At 43.4% G+C, this 12,478-nt stretch overlaps 1 protein-coding gene across 1 annotated transcript in view; it reads left to right on the forward strand.

The window, feature by feature from the left end:
* Positions 1-12,478, forward strand: part of LOC123962847 (major histocompatibility complex class I-related gene protein-like) — a 31,395-nt gene that overhangs the window by 12,673 nt on the left and 6,244 nt on the right. The window contains exon 4 of the mRNA XM_046039262.1: positions 6,348-6,641. Coding sequence (XP_045895218.1) covers positions 6,348-6,641 — 294 coding nt within the window. The remainder of the gene's footprint in view (positions 1-6,347; positions 6,642-12,478) is intronic.

The following is a 12,478-nucleotide window of genomic DNA, read 5'->3' on the forward strand; positions in this document are numbered from 1 at the left end:
ACGAAAGATAAAAGAGATTTCACATGACTTTTAATCAAGAATGTACAGATTTTTACATGTACATTCCTCCCACGGGCAGTTCAAAACCAGAATATCTCATAGATCTCCAATATGCTAGCTGGAGCTCACGTTTCTCACTGAACAACAGAAAGTAGGAAAGTGGTAGCTCTGTAAGAGGAAATGAAAGAGAAGGAGGCATTACAGCTGTTCATTTGTGTGTTTATTATAAAATTGGTTAAGACTACACTTCATCACTTCAAGCTACACTTTTTATTACATTTTTTCTAAAAATTAGGCACTTTAGTTTACTTAAATTTAGAATTTAATATTTGAATAGTTATTATTTATTATCCTTCCAGTTTGATGTGAAAACTGACTGAAATATTATTTGATTTGACAGTCCGTTGTTGACTAAAAACATGTGTTGATACAACTATAGGTTATAGTACTGAATGATAACGCAAGTTTGTCGTTTTGATGTTCCGGACCTTTGCTTCAGGAAATTTTCTCTAACTGGACCTCTTTGAAATCTAATTGAATACCCCTGCTTTAGGAGGATCTATGGACAGGAATGAAATATAAGATCCATAACTATGTTTTCAGTGCCATAATGAGCCATTATGTTTTTATTATCTTAGAATGAGTCATTTATATCTACAGAAACCACTTTACATGTGTTTTGGTAGTGTTTGAGTGCACAGAAGAGATAATTAGGAGGTTTTGTATTGTTGTTCGTTCAGTTCATTGTTCAGTGATTTCTTAAACTGTGACATAAAAACTGAACTTTTTCTTCCAGTGACTCACTCTCTGAAGTATTTCTACACTGCGTCTTCTGGAGTCCCAAACTTCCCAGAGTTTGTGGCTGTTGGGTTGATTGATGAAGTTCAGGTGTTTCACTACGACAGTAACACCAGGAGAGCAGAACCCAGTCAAGACTGGATGAGCAGAGTCACAGAAGAGTATCCTAACTTCTGGGAGGGGAACACTCATAACTGTAAGGACATCCAGGACACCTTCATAGCCACCATTGACATTTTGAAGAAGCGCTTCAAACAAATAGGAGGTTTGTTTTTGTTTCACTTTTCACACTTTTAATGTTTTATTTGATTCCACAGTCGCATTTCTTTAGATCACACTCATCATGGGTGTAACGTTTTCAAGGGTAAAGAACACAACGTGTCTGCCATGTAAACATGATCACTATGCTTGCTGATGTGGAACAAGTTTTTTAATGCTGCATGTGTGAAATGCAGGAAACTAGAACAAAAAGCTGCCATTTATTAGTTTTCAATAGCAGAAACCAGACTCTTCTAGAAACAGATCAAAGGCACGTGATATTTCAAACATTTTGAAAGGGACGATTGTTTACGTTGAAATGTCGCCAGTGTGGAAGCATTTTAAATTGTCTGAGGAAGATGCTAATTTCGACATTTGCAGCTGAATTGTCTCCTATCTGAGAAGACGATTAACCTAGCCGCACCTAAATTTGGAGTGCACACGTATTTAAGCCTTTATGGTAAATCCACTGAAATGGACCAGAGCGAGGTGACGGGCAGGTTAGAGACTTTATCCTGTCAGTTTCTCTCTTTAAGTTTTATTTTTTTTTAAAGGAAATGGACTCATGTAATTAACTTTACTGGACCCACCCACCATAGTTTCTGTAAAACCTGTGGGAAAAACTGAGAAGATTTTGACTATTTAATTTAATGCAAAAAAATAAATGCAAAAAAAAAAAAACTTGTGTCGATATCTGGGAAAGTTTTTCATCATTCGGTTTCAGCCAAGAATTTTCATTTCGGTGCATCCCTACTAGTTTTTGATCATAAGTAATGTAATGATAACAAATGCATGTGTAGAGCTGACCACATTTATATAACAGCAGTCTATAAGTGAATTACCTTCAGAAACTGGGGCCACCGAATTCCAAAAATACCAAATCTTGGGGGAATCTTGGTGTTTTTTTTTTTTGTTTTTTTTTAAGATTTCACCTCGGCCTCTTGGGACTGAGATGGACATTTTTATGTGACTGAAACATAATTATAATGATTACATTGAAAAGAATAATCTGTTTCAGCTGTCACGGGCCGTCATGATGAGCGCGATGTAGTGCTAATAAAGAAAGCAAAATAATGAGGAGCGAGGAGTAAAGATGTAAACTGCTTTTCTCTCCTCTCTATCTCCCAAAGTGCGTTATATATGGAGAACACCGGGCCCCAGGTGGCTCCAATACCTGAAGATGACAACCAGCCTTACTGACGCCTACAACAGAACACACACATGAATACTCGGTAACCAGACGTCCCGGGGACATCACACAGCTGTACATATAAAGTAGAAGTACAGATTACTTTAACTCTGCTGTACTGCTACACAGTGTGTTGGTCCGTCCCAGCAGGCAGCATCCAGCCAACGTCTGCAGGTGGATGAAATGATTGACTGATAGATGGACCAATCAGGACACACAGACTGCCTCCCAGTCTCCATAATGGTCCTGCCATGCTTCTATATTTAATCTCTCTCTCTCTCTCAGGTGTCCACGTTTTCCAGAGGATGGTTGGCTGTGAGTGGGATGAAGAGACTGGAGAGGTGAATGGTTTCACTGAGTGGGGTTATGATGGAAAAGACTTCATATCATTTGTCCCGAAGACAGAGACTTGGATCGTTCCAACACCACAGGCTAACATCACCAGAAAGAATTGGGCTACTAACAAAAACTATATGGCACAGACCAGGACCTATTTCAGACAGATTTGCCCTGACTGGCTGAAGACGTTTGTGAGCTACGGGAGGAGCTCTCTGTTGAGAACAGGTAAAATCACATGACCTGATGTAGTTTCATGGACACAACAATTCATGTAAGCCAAACAACAGGCGTACAGCATTAAGCAAATGTGCAGAGGGTGTGTGTGTGTGTGTGTGTGTGTGTGTGTGTGACGGTGGGCTTGTTTTATTGTATTTGGGGGGGTCAAAAACCGGGATTCTGCTTTACTTGTAGGGTTCGACCAGCTTTGTGGGGCTGTAAAGGTCAGGGATGTGGTTGTGACTAGTAAGGTTCGGGTAAGGGGCGATGGGAATGGTCCGTGTCAATGACGGGAGAAGGGCGACACAATGCAGTGTCTACAAGGGCCAGGCCACCACAATCAAGTACAGTGTAACACACAGCATGCACAGTAAGTTGTAAGTAGCACAATATATTGTTTCAGCACCCCTTTCAAACAGGTCTCTGTGAGCCCCTTCTGCTCTCTGCGTTACATATCCACATGGAGCATTTCAGAATAAGAGCATTTTGCTGACTTGTACAGATTTTGCTTATATCTTCAGTTGTCCTTGATTTTTGTGCTTCTACCATGGTTAAGTAGGCTATGTAGTTCAATTGTTTCTTTTTTGTCTGTTTTAACTGTGTTCATTGCAAAATTGTTATTGTTAATGAAGACAAACGAAGTAACGACAACTAGATGTGAAGGCTTTACATGAAACTAACTAAAACTGTATTGTAGGTTCGCAAAACTAACTAAAATGAAAGAGTAAATGTCCTTAGTTTTTGTTTATTTGTTTTCTAGGACCTAAATAAGCCTACATTTCGAATGGATATGAAGCCGGGGGAACTAACGTTGCGGGCAGTTGGTCTGGCGGGACCGGCAGTTCTATTTCGTATAGGAGGCTATCGCTATTGGGTTTACCCCTTCCACGCGCCTGCGCGGCACTGAGAATTTTAGTCTACGCCCACCCACAGCGTGGGCCTCTGCTATGCCCACAACGGTGAGACCCAGCCTTTGGCTCCCTATATTCTTCAGCACTGTGCTTGAAGTCTAAGAGGATAGAAGACAGAAGAAGAAAAAGAAAAGAGTAATCTGCCTGCAACAAGAAGAACGATGTCTTCCTACCTGCCGGCTAGAGCGGGGCGAGGCGATGCCACTTCCGTCTGGCTGTGCGAAGTCTGCAAGACGGGCTTCATCCTGTCGGGGGATCTTCATCCCCGATGTGAGGCTTGCCTCGGCCCGGCGCAACCCCGAGTCACGCTGCCCGTACTGTGCTCTCCTCTCCACCGAGGAGCGCCAACGCCGGGCGGATAACTTTGCCATCCTTGACGAGGAAGTGTGGCAGTCAGCACACTCGCTGGACGAAGTGATGGGGATGCTGTTGCCGGAGCAGCAGGAGTCAGACGACTCCGCCCTCTCCCCCCACAGGTCCCCCAGCCGCTCTCCTCTTCCCACATTCCAAACTTCAGAGAACATCGACCCTGGCCGCGCTTCCCCAGAGGGCGCTACCATAGACCCAAAGGTTCTCCGGGCCCGGTCTCCCCCTACGTTCCTATCACTAAGGTGGAGGGCTTCTCGAATCTGGGTTTTCCCCTAGTCCATCCCCTGGAACCTTCCCTCACCACCTTCTTCGGGGTTAAGCCGCGTCCCGTCCTGGCCTCCCAGGCAGCACAGTGGTTGGTCCGCATTGCCGACAGAACCCTCCAATGCGCCTTCCAGAACTCCGCCTCCACCAACAACGTCGCCCTCATCGCGTCCTCCATCACCAAGCTGGCGGCTAACTCCACCACCATGTTGGAGGAGGAAAAAGGAGATTAGCAAGGGGGATAGCGCGCAGCTCACAGAGTGCGCCGCCTCAGCCGTCACCGCTGCCCGGATGGCCATCTGGCAGACCCAGATCCACTGGATCCTGTTGCTCCAGCAGTCTGTCGTCCCAGAGGCTACGAGGAAAGAGCTGGCCGGCCCGATGCTGCTGCAGCTTCAGCTCCTTATGTCATTCCCCATCCCTCTCGTCATTCCCGGACACAGGAAGTTTTTGCGTTTTTCCTTTCAGGGTGCCCAGTACCAATACAACCGCCTGCCCTTTGGTTACTCCCTAGCCCCGCGCACCTTTTCCAAGTGTGTTGAGACGGCCCTGGAGCCGCTGCGGCGGTCTGGCATCAGGGTCCTTTTTTACCTGGACAACCTGCTGCTGCTGGCGCCATCCCGGGACGAAGCAGTGGTGCAGACAGCCCAGTTAGTTGCGCACCTGTCTTACCTGGGGTTCGTATTGAAGAAGAGTGGTCCTCTCCCCCCCCAGAGACTCACCTACCTTGGCGTGGTACTGGAGTCCTCCCTCCTGAGAGCACGGCTCTCTCAGGAGAGGGTGAACGCTCTGATGGAGCTGCTCCGCCATGTCTTCCTACGAGCGACAGTGGCGACTCTGTCCATCATGGGCCTCATGTCGGCGGCTCACGTGGTGGTTCCCCTGGGCCTTCTCCACATGAGGAGGCTGCAGTGTTGGTTCATCCACAGGCTGCTCCTGTGGGCGCGCACTCACCTGCTTTCTATCAGAGCCGAATACATCCCTGGCTTGTTGAATAGAGGGGCAAGCATCACCAGCATGCTCTCTCTCGGGCAGGGGGTGCGATCAGGACCTACCCGCTCCCCGGCCAGCCTCTCTGGTTCTGGCCGCTGAGAGGTGACGCCTGGAGGGCTTAGGTCTCTCCCCTGAGGTGGTTCGTCCCATCCAGGAGTCAAGAGCCGCCTCCACTCAGTCCTCCTACTCCTCTAAGTGGTCGGCTTTCCAACGCTAGGCTGGCGTTCAGTACGGTAAAAACCTACACTGCCGCCATATCGTCCTGTCACGAGAGCTTCGGGGACTGGACTGTGTTCTCCCACCCCCTGGTGAAGCGCTTCATTAGAGGGGTGCGAAGGCGCAGGCCGGTGACGCGGCCTGTTGGCCCACAATGGTATTTGCCAGTTTCCTGACTTACGCATGGTCAGCCCCCCAGTCTCCCATGCCGCTCCATCAGTGCTCGCATCTTTTATACATATGTACAAAATAATATGAAGGCAACAACTGTATAGACTTGTGTTTTGTTTCTTTGGGTTGCAGGTAGTGAGTCACTGTCTTGGTGGTTTTCTTTTCCTTGTTCTGTTCTGATGGTCTGGCTCAGAGCTCATCCTGCATGTGTGATGAATTTGCCCACTGACTGTGAGCTCCCCTTGCGCTGGGTTAACGTTTTATTAATAAAAATTATTTAATTAATTTAAAAAAATAATAATAATAATAATTAATATAACTGGTCATACTTGCCTTCAGGGTGCTAGGGACCTGTTGTTTGTGGCTCCAAGAAGGGCCTCCACTATCTTCTAATTTCTTATCTGTTCATCAATTATCTTTCACTTCCATTTATTGTATTTCATCTATTTACCTGCAATGTCACGCCTTCCCATTGGTTGTATGGGCAGTATGCATTGCATATATATGGTGTGTATATAGTGTTTGTGTTACTAAGGCATTTAAAATGCTCTGAACAACAATGATAATAATAATTTTCAGTAAATCATAATAAAGAGCCTTTAAACTTTCTCTTTACTCTCCAGACCTTCCCTCAGTGTCTCTCCTCCAGAAGACTCCCTCCTCTCCAATCAGCTGCCACGCTACAGGTTTTTACCCCGACAGAGCCAAGATGTTCTGGAGGAAAGATGGGGAGGAGCTCCACGAGGACGTGAAGATCCTCCCCAACAACGATGGATCCTTCCAGATGAGCGTTGACCTGAATGCTCCACCTGAAAACTGGGGGAAGTACGAATGTGTTTTTCAGCTCTCTGGTTGGAAGGACGACATCATCACCAAACTGGACAAAACAAACATCAGGACCAACAGAAATGCAGAAGGTGGGAGACGCACAATTATTTTACTTAGTTCATGTGTTTTTATGTACAGGACGTTTAAATCTTGTTTGATATATAATTTTAAGGCTTATATCAGTTTTAAACTAATGCACACGCCCACCTCTGCACTCTGACTTCAGGATCAGCAAATCCCTATAAAAATCTGTTAAGTCAAACTTTTAAAGGGCTTTAAAGGAATTATCGTTTTCCACCACAATGTTTTCTTTTAGTTCCTAAATCATTGTAAAGAAATACTGTACAAAGAGCTTTTTCTTCAGAGCCGGCCTTAGACCTTTAGGGGCCCTAGTCAAAATTTAGTTGGAGGCCCCTCTGACCAATGATAAATCTTTAATAGCAGCTAAACAAACAGCTTTCTTTGTATATATCAACCCGTTTCTTTATGAGTTATATTATTGAGAACAAATGGGGAAACTCTGGATGCTGCCGATCACACGTCTATGGAGAAAAACAAGCCGGATGGGCCGTGAGTAAAACCAGCTGATTGAATTTATGAATGAATGAAAGTGCCGCAGCGCTGTGGATGTGCTGGATCATTGACATTCTGGACGAGATGTGAAATGAAAATAAATGATGAACAGAATTTTAAATACCCACTGAAGGATACCAGAGAATAATAAGAACGGCGACTAAAAGGGTGATTTATCTGTGGCAATGTCCGACAATCCGGAGACCGCAGCTGAGGCGGCGGAGTTATATAAATCCTGCATTGCATCATGGAGGGTCAGAGTAGGAGTGTGTACACGACAGATAAATGAAATAAAGGTTCTGATGGAAGATGATGGAAATGTAGATGAACTTAATGACTGTTTTGAAACTTTTAAAGTTGCTGTGTGTGAATTTAAAAACGCTCACTAATCTGTGCAAATGCTCTTATCTGATCTTCAGCCAACAGGAGACTCTGACATGCTTGGACAGCAGCACAGTGTGCACGATGACAGTGATCTAATCAATCCAGCTGTAGATCACAGTGCTCATGATAACATGAACATGGTTATTCAAAGGCAAAGTGACATTGCTGAACTTATTATTTCACAACAGAAACTGGCTCTGCTACCTGCAAGGGAGACTGCAGTGTTTGACAGTAACCCACTGCCATATCAGTCTTTTATCCATGCATTTGAACACTTGATTGAAGAAAAGACTAAACAGGACAGGCTCTATTAACTTGAACAATTTACATCAGGTCTGCCAAGAGATCTGGTTAGAAGCTGTTTACAATAGAGGCTAGTTTTAACAGTGACTCTTCGGCCCCATCCGCACAACTCCGTTTTAGTTTAAAAAGTTTTAAATACGATCTCCATCCTGCGTATCAGAGTTGATCTCCGTCTATATTAAAATGACTAAAAATGCACACCTGGTTCACGTACACTAGGCATGTGTGTGCCGGTGTAATCATGAAGCAGATGATCTGTTCCATAGTTTCAGAAGATTTGGCGAAAGAATAAAGTAATACAGACGAAGAACCGCAGCAGATTTTATTTTGCATGGACCAATAACGAGCTGGGACTGAATGTAACACGGGAGTTAAAAGCAGCGGTGGCGGCAGAAAACAGACTAAGCAAATACGGCGACATGCACAGTACAAGTGTTATTTACACAGTACAACATATTTTAATAAAGACACCGTCAGTAACATCGTGTTTCTGCTTCCCATGACCTCTAAGACCCAATCAGAGAGCCGAGCGTGAGCGTCTGCGTCATCGTTTCTGAAGTCCTCCGTTTTTGCCCGCCCGCACTAAAACACTACCCGGAGTTTCAAAATGAAAAACGGGGTCGGCAGCGTTTTCAAACTTCCTTTAAGTCTCCGTTTTAGTCTGGACGGGAGGTGCAAACGTAGCAAAAGGTCTGCGTTTTAAAACCAAAATGCAGTAGTGTGGATGGGGCCTGAGAGGCCCTCTGCTGGCCACGGGGCCCTAAACCCCAACAAAAGTCGCTTATTGGCTCTTAGCCAGGTGGATCCATATTAATGTGTATCCACGGTTTAGAGATTACCGGCACTGTATTCACTTCTGCTCAGAAAATGAGTAAGTGGACTTATTTAAAACTGGATGAATGTTTGTATCTTTAAGTAAATCAGTCAGAAGAAGGTTTATTGGCCGAGTACGCTGACGGTCTGCAGCTGTCACTGAGCCAAAAACCACCAGCGAGCCAGATTCAAGCCTCTCGCTCTGTTTAATTGGTGTCTGTGAACTTCCGTAAAGCTGGTTCTCATTTTAAAAATGATCAGTGTTGTAACCTTGATCCGTATCAAACTCTGCCAGGAAAGTCCTTAAAAAAGTCCTTGAATTAGATGAGGAGCACAGACACACTCTGTATGAACAGACGAGTGGGGGTGTCTTCAAAGTGAGGACATGACAGTAAGGTCTCCAACTAAAGTTTTTTTTAAAGATAGGCTTTAAAAATATCTACTGTAAAATACTGTAAAAAAAAACTGTAAAAATAAAAAACCTGTTTTTTATTTATGAAATAGTGATGTAGCATAAACTGTTTTTTATTCCTGATCATTAATTAGGCATGACATTATTATTATGGAGTTTTATTTTGAATTAAATAAGTTTTCTTTAAGGTTTTATATCTTTAAAATTTGTGTGTGTGTGTTAGAGAGATTATTGAGGACACTGTGGCTGTCATACATTTATTTCTGCAATGAAACTGTTTTTAGCCTTTATGTCTCATTCACTAGCAAGGACCACACAATCAACAGGTACGATTAAATGATTTATTGATAATCAAAACAGCGTGTGGGTATTTATGGAAATGCTGGCGATGATGTGGTGGATGTGTGCAAACTCTGCTAATTAGCTCCACATCATACAAATAGTACGAGATCACCATCTAGTGGATAAACTCTGACATGGTAAATATTGCTGTAGGAGTTCACAATAAAATAATTGTCCCAGATCTTCACACTTAAAACATGTTTGTTCACGATCTTGTTAATATGTGAATTGTTGAAAAGACAGAAAGAAAAGCAGTTTGTTAGAATAAAACTTAAGCTGCAGTTATAAACCCCATTTATCTCAGTGAGGATAGGCTATACTGGAGGCTACAAATGCTCACAAGTCTACAAGCTCTTACAATGGCTACCTCTCTTTATGCAAGAAGGTACACTCATTAATCTATACGGCACTTCTTGGACTAGTTCCTGCCTACCTGAGGATATTTTTAAGACCATTGTGGATTACGTTCTAAGGACAACCTGCAAGAGTTGGTTCCTACAGAATTAGGTTTAAGTTTGCTGCAGCTTCTGCTTGGAACCTTCTTCAGAACTCATTGAAACAGACTGACTTTATTTCTAACAGACAGTTTGTTTCGATTCTGAAGAAGAAGGTGAATTTTGGTCTGTGTCTTTATAAAATTCTAACATCATTTATTGAGTTATGTGTAACTGCTGTGTTTAAACTTTTTAAAATTTTAATCTCAATGAGACTCACCTGGTTGAATAAAGGATAAATTTAAGAATAAATATATATATATATATATATCCCTGGAGTGTCTCTTGCTGGTTTCTCCAACATTGCCTTCACTAGCTTTAGGTAGGATTTTGACGTATTTGTACTTGATTAGTAGTAAGAGCAGAAATAATAAGAGATATTAGCGGGGACATCATCAGTGGGATGAATACCTAAGAGAAGAGTTAACGAATAGTGTAATCCATACAAGAGAACTGTAAGGAGATAGAAGAAGAGCACAGGAAGTGCATGCTCGAGGTTAGAGGTGTTATCAGAGGAAGTGTTCTCGGAAGAGTTTTCACGATCTTCTTGAAGTTAAAGAGGGACGCGGTTGCTCTGATGGCCAAGAACCTGTTTGTAGGCCTGAAACTAAATAAAATACTAACACAGAAATAAAATATAGAGTATAATATGTTCTCCTCCATCTCGTTTAATAACCAGAAGGATTGATTTGCACAGATGTGTTTGAACCACTGGGGGGCAATAAAACACTCCTGCATCCCCACAAACTCCAGAGGATCCATCTGTAGCTGACGGTGACCTCCGAAAATTAAACAAATTTGAAAAATATAAAAACAAAGCTGAGACACCAAAATCAAGCCCACTGTCCTCTCACACAGGCCAAGATTGTACTTTGACTTCCGTAAATATTTTGACGTTGATGCTCAGCCTCAATCCCCATTGGCTCAGATGAAGATCTGCGCTCCTGCTTCTCACGCTCATTTGACCCTCGGTGCGTGGACCGGTGAGCCAACAGTTTCTCAAAGCTGCCCATCAAAGCTCTTAATGAGACAATGAAGATCCTGGTTTTTCTGCTTCTGCTGGGAATCAGCCGACAGGGCGCAGCTGCAGGTGAGCTCACCGCTTTTTAAACTCGGTTGACTGGAGAAGTCTTTGAAAAGGCAAATAAACACACGGTCTCAAGAGATATATGTTAATAAAAGAGAAGTTAAAGCTACTAATACGCAAACTGAACAGGGCGAAATACAGGCTGCAGCTGCTTTCACTGCAGGGAAACATTGCGTTTAATTTCATGTTCACACTGACTTTTTACAAAGGATCCAAGAGGAGTAAACGTGAAGTGATCTGCCTACAATACGTGGCTGATATTAATTATAAGATCTTCCGCAACAGATTTCACGATCAACACACATTTGTTTAGCTTTTGACTTAATGGTAAAGTCACATATGTGCTATCAGATATTCCTGCGGGACCACCGTTTTGCAGCGGTCTCTGTGCGGTTGTTTGGTCCAAACAAACAAACGTGACACTTGGGAGTGGCCGGGGCCCTTTTAGGGGGGCGCGGAGGAGCTGGAAGTTTGCTGCATGAGAGAAGAACCTGTGGGCTCTGCAGAAAACACAGATGTGGTCTGAGTCGGACTTTTTGCTGCAATCAAGACATGCAAACAAACTTTATCCTAAATATTCATCTAAACAAGAAAAATGCATGTTCAGTCCGGCTGAGTCGTTCCAAGCACGGCCCCTTTGTAACTGGAGAGAACTTTAGCCTGAGACAATCAGAAATATTAAAGGTCCAGTGTGTAATATTTAGGACAGAGGTCACTAATAGGCGGACCGCGGTCCGGATCCGGACCCAGCCGCCGTCCTCTCCGGACCGCCGACCTACAGCACATTTATTATTGAGACTTACTACCTCGTGTAGGAGCGTTTCTATTTTAACCCGCGCAGCTTTTCTAGCATTTACTGTACTGGTTTAGAGGACCAGGAAACTCACAGACCAATCGCATGTGCTCCAATCGTCTCATGTGACGCTGCTCAGCCAATCAAATCTGTGCATACCGATGCTCGCGAGTCGAGTCCGCGAGATTCACCAGAGACGTTTTGGAAACACACCCGAATTGAGGAGACGAAAGATAAAAGAGATTTCACATGACTTTTAATCAAGAATGTACAGATTTTTACATGTACATTCCTCCCACGGGCAGTTCAAAACCAGAATATCTCATAGATCTCCAATATGCTAGCTGGAGCTCACGTTTCTCACTGAACAACAGAAAGTAGGAAAGTGGTAGCTCTGTAAGAGGAAATGAAAGAGAAGAGGAGGCATTACAGCTGTTCATTTGTGTGTTTATTATAAAATTGGTTAAGACTACACTTCATCACTTCAAGCTACACTTTTTATTACATTTTTTCTAAAAATTAGGCACTTTAGTTTACTTAAATTTAGAATTTAATATTTGAATAGTTATTATTTATTATCCCTCCAGTTTGATGTGAAAACTGACTGAAATATTATTTGATTTGACAGTCCGTTGTTGACTAAAAACATGTGTTGATACAACTATAGGTTATAGTACTGAATGATAATGCAAGTTCGTCGTTTTGATGTTCCGGACCTTTGCTTC

Source organism: Micropterus dolomieu, linkage group LG23 (genome assembly GCF_021292245.1).
Source record: "Micropterus dolomieu isolate WLL.071019.BEF.003 ecotype Adirondacks linkage group LG23, ASM2129224v1, whole genome shotgun sequence".
Lineage (NCBI taxonomy): Eukaryota > Metazoa > Chordata > Actinopteri > Centrarchiformes > Centrarchidae > Micropterus > Micropterus dolomieu.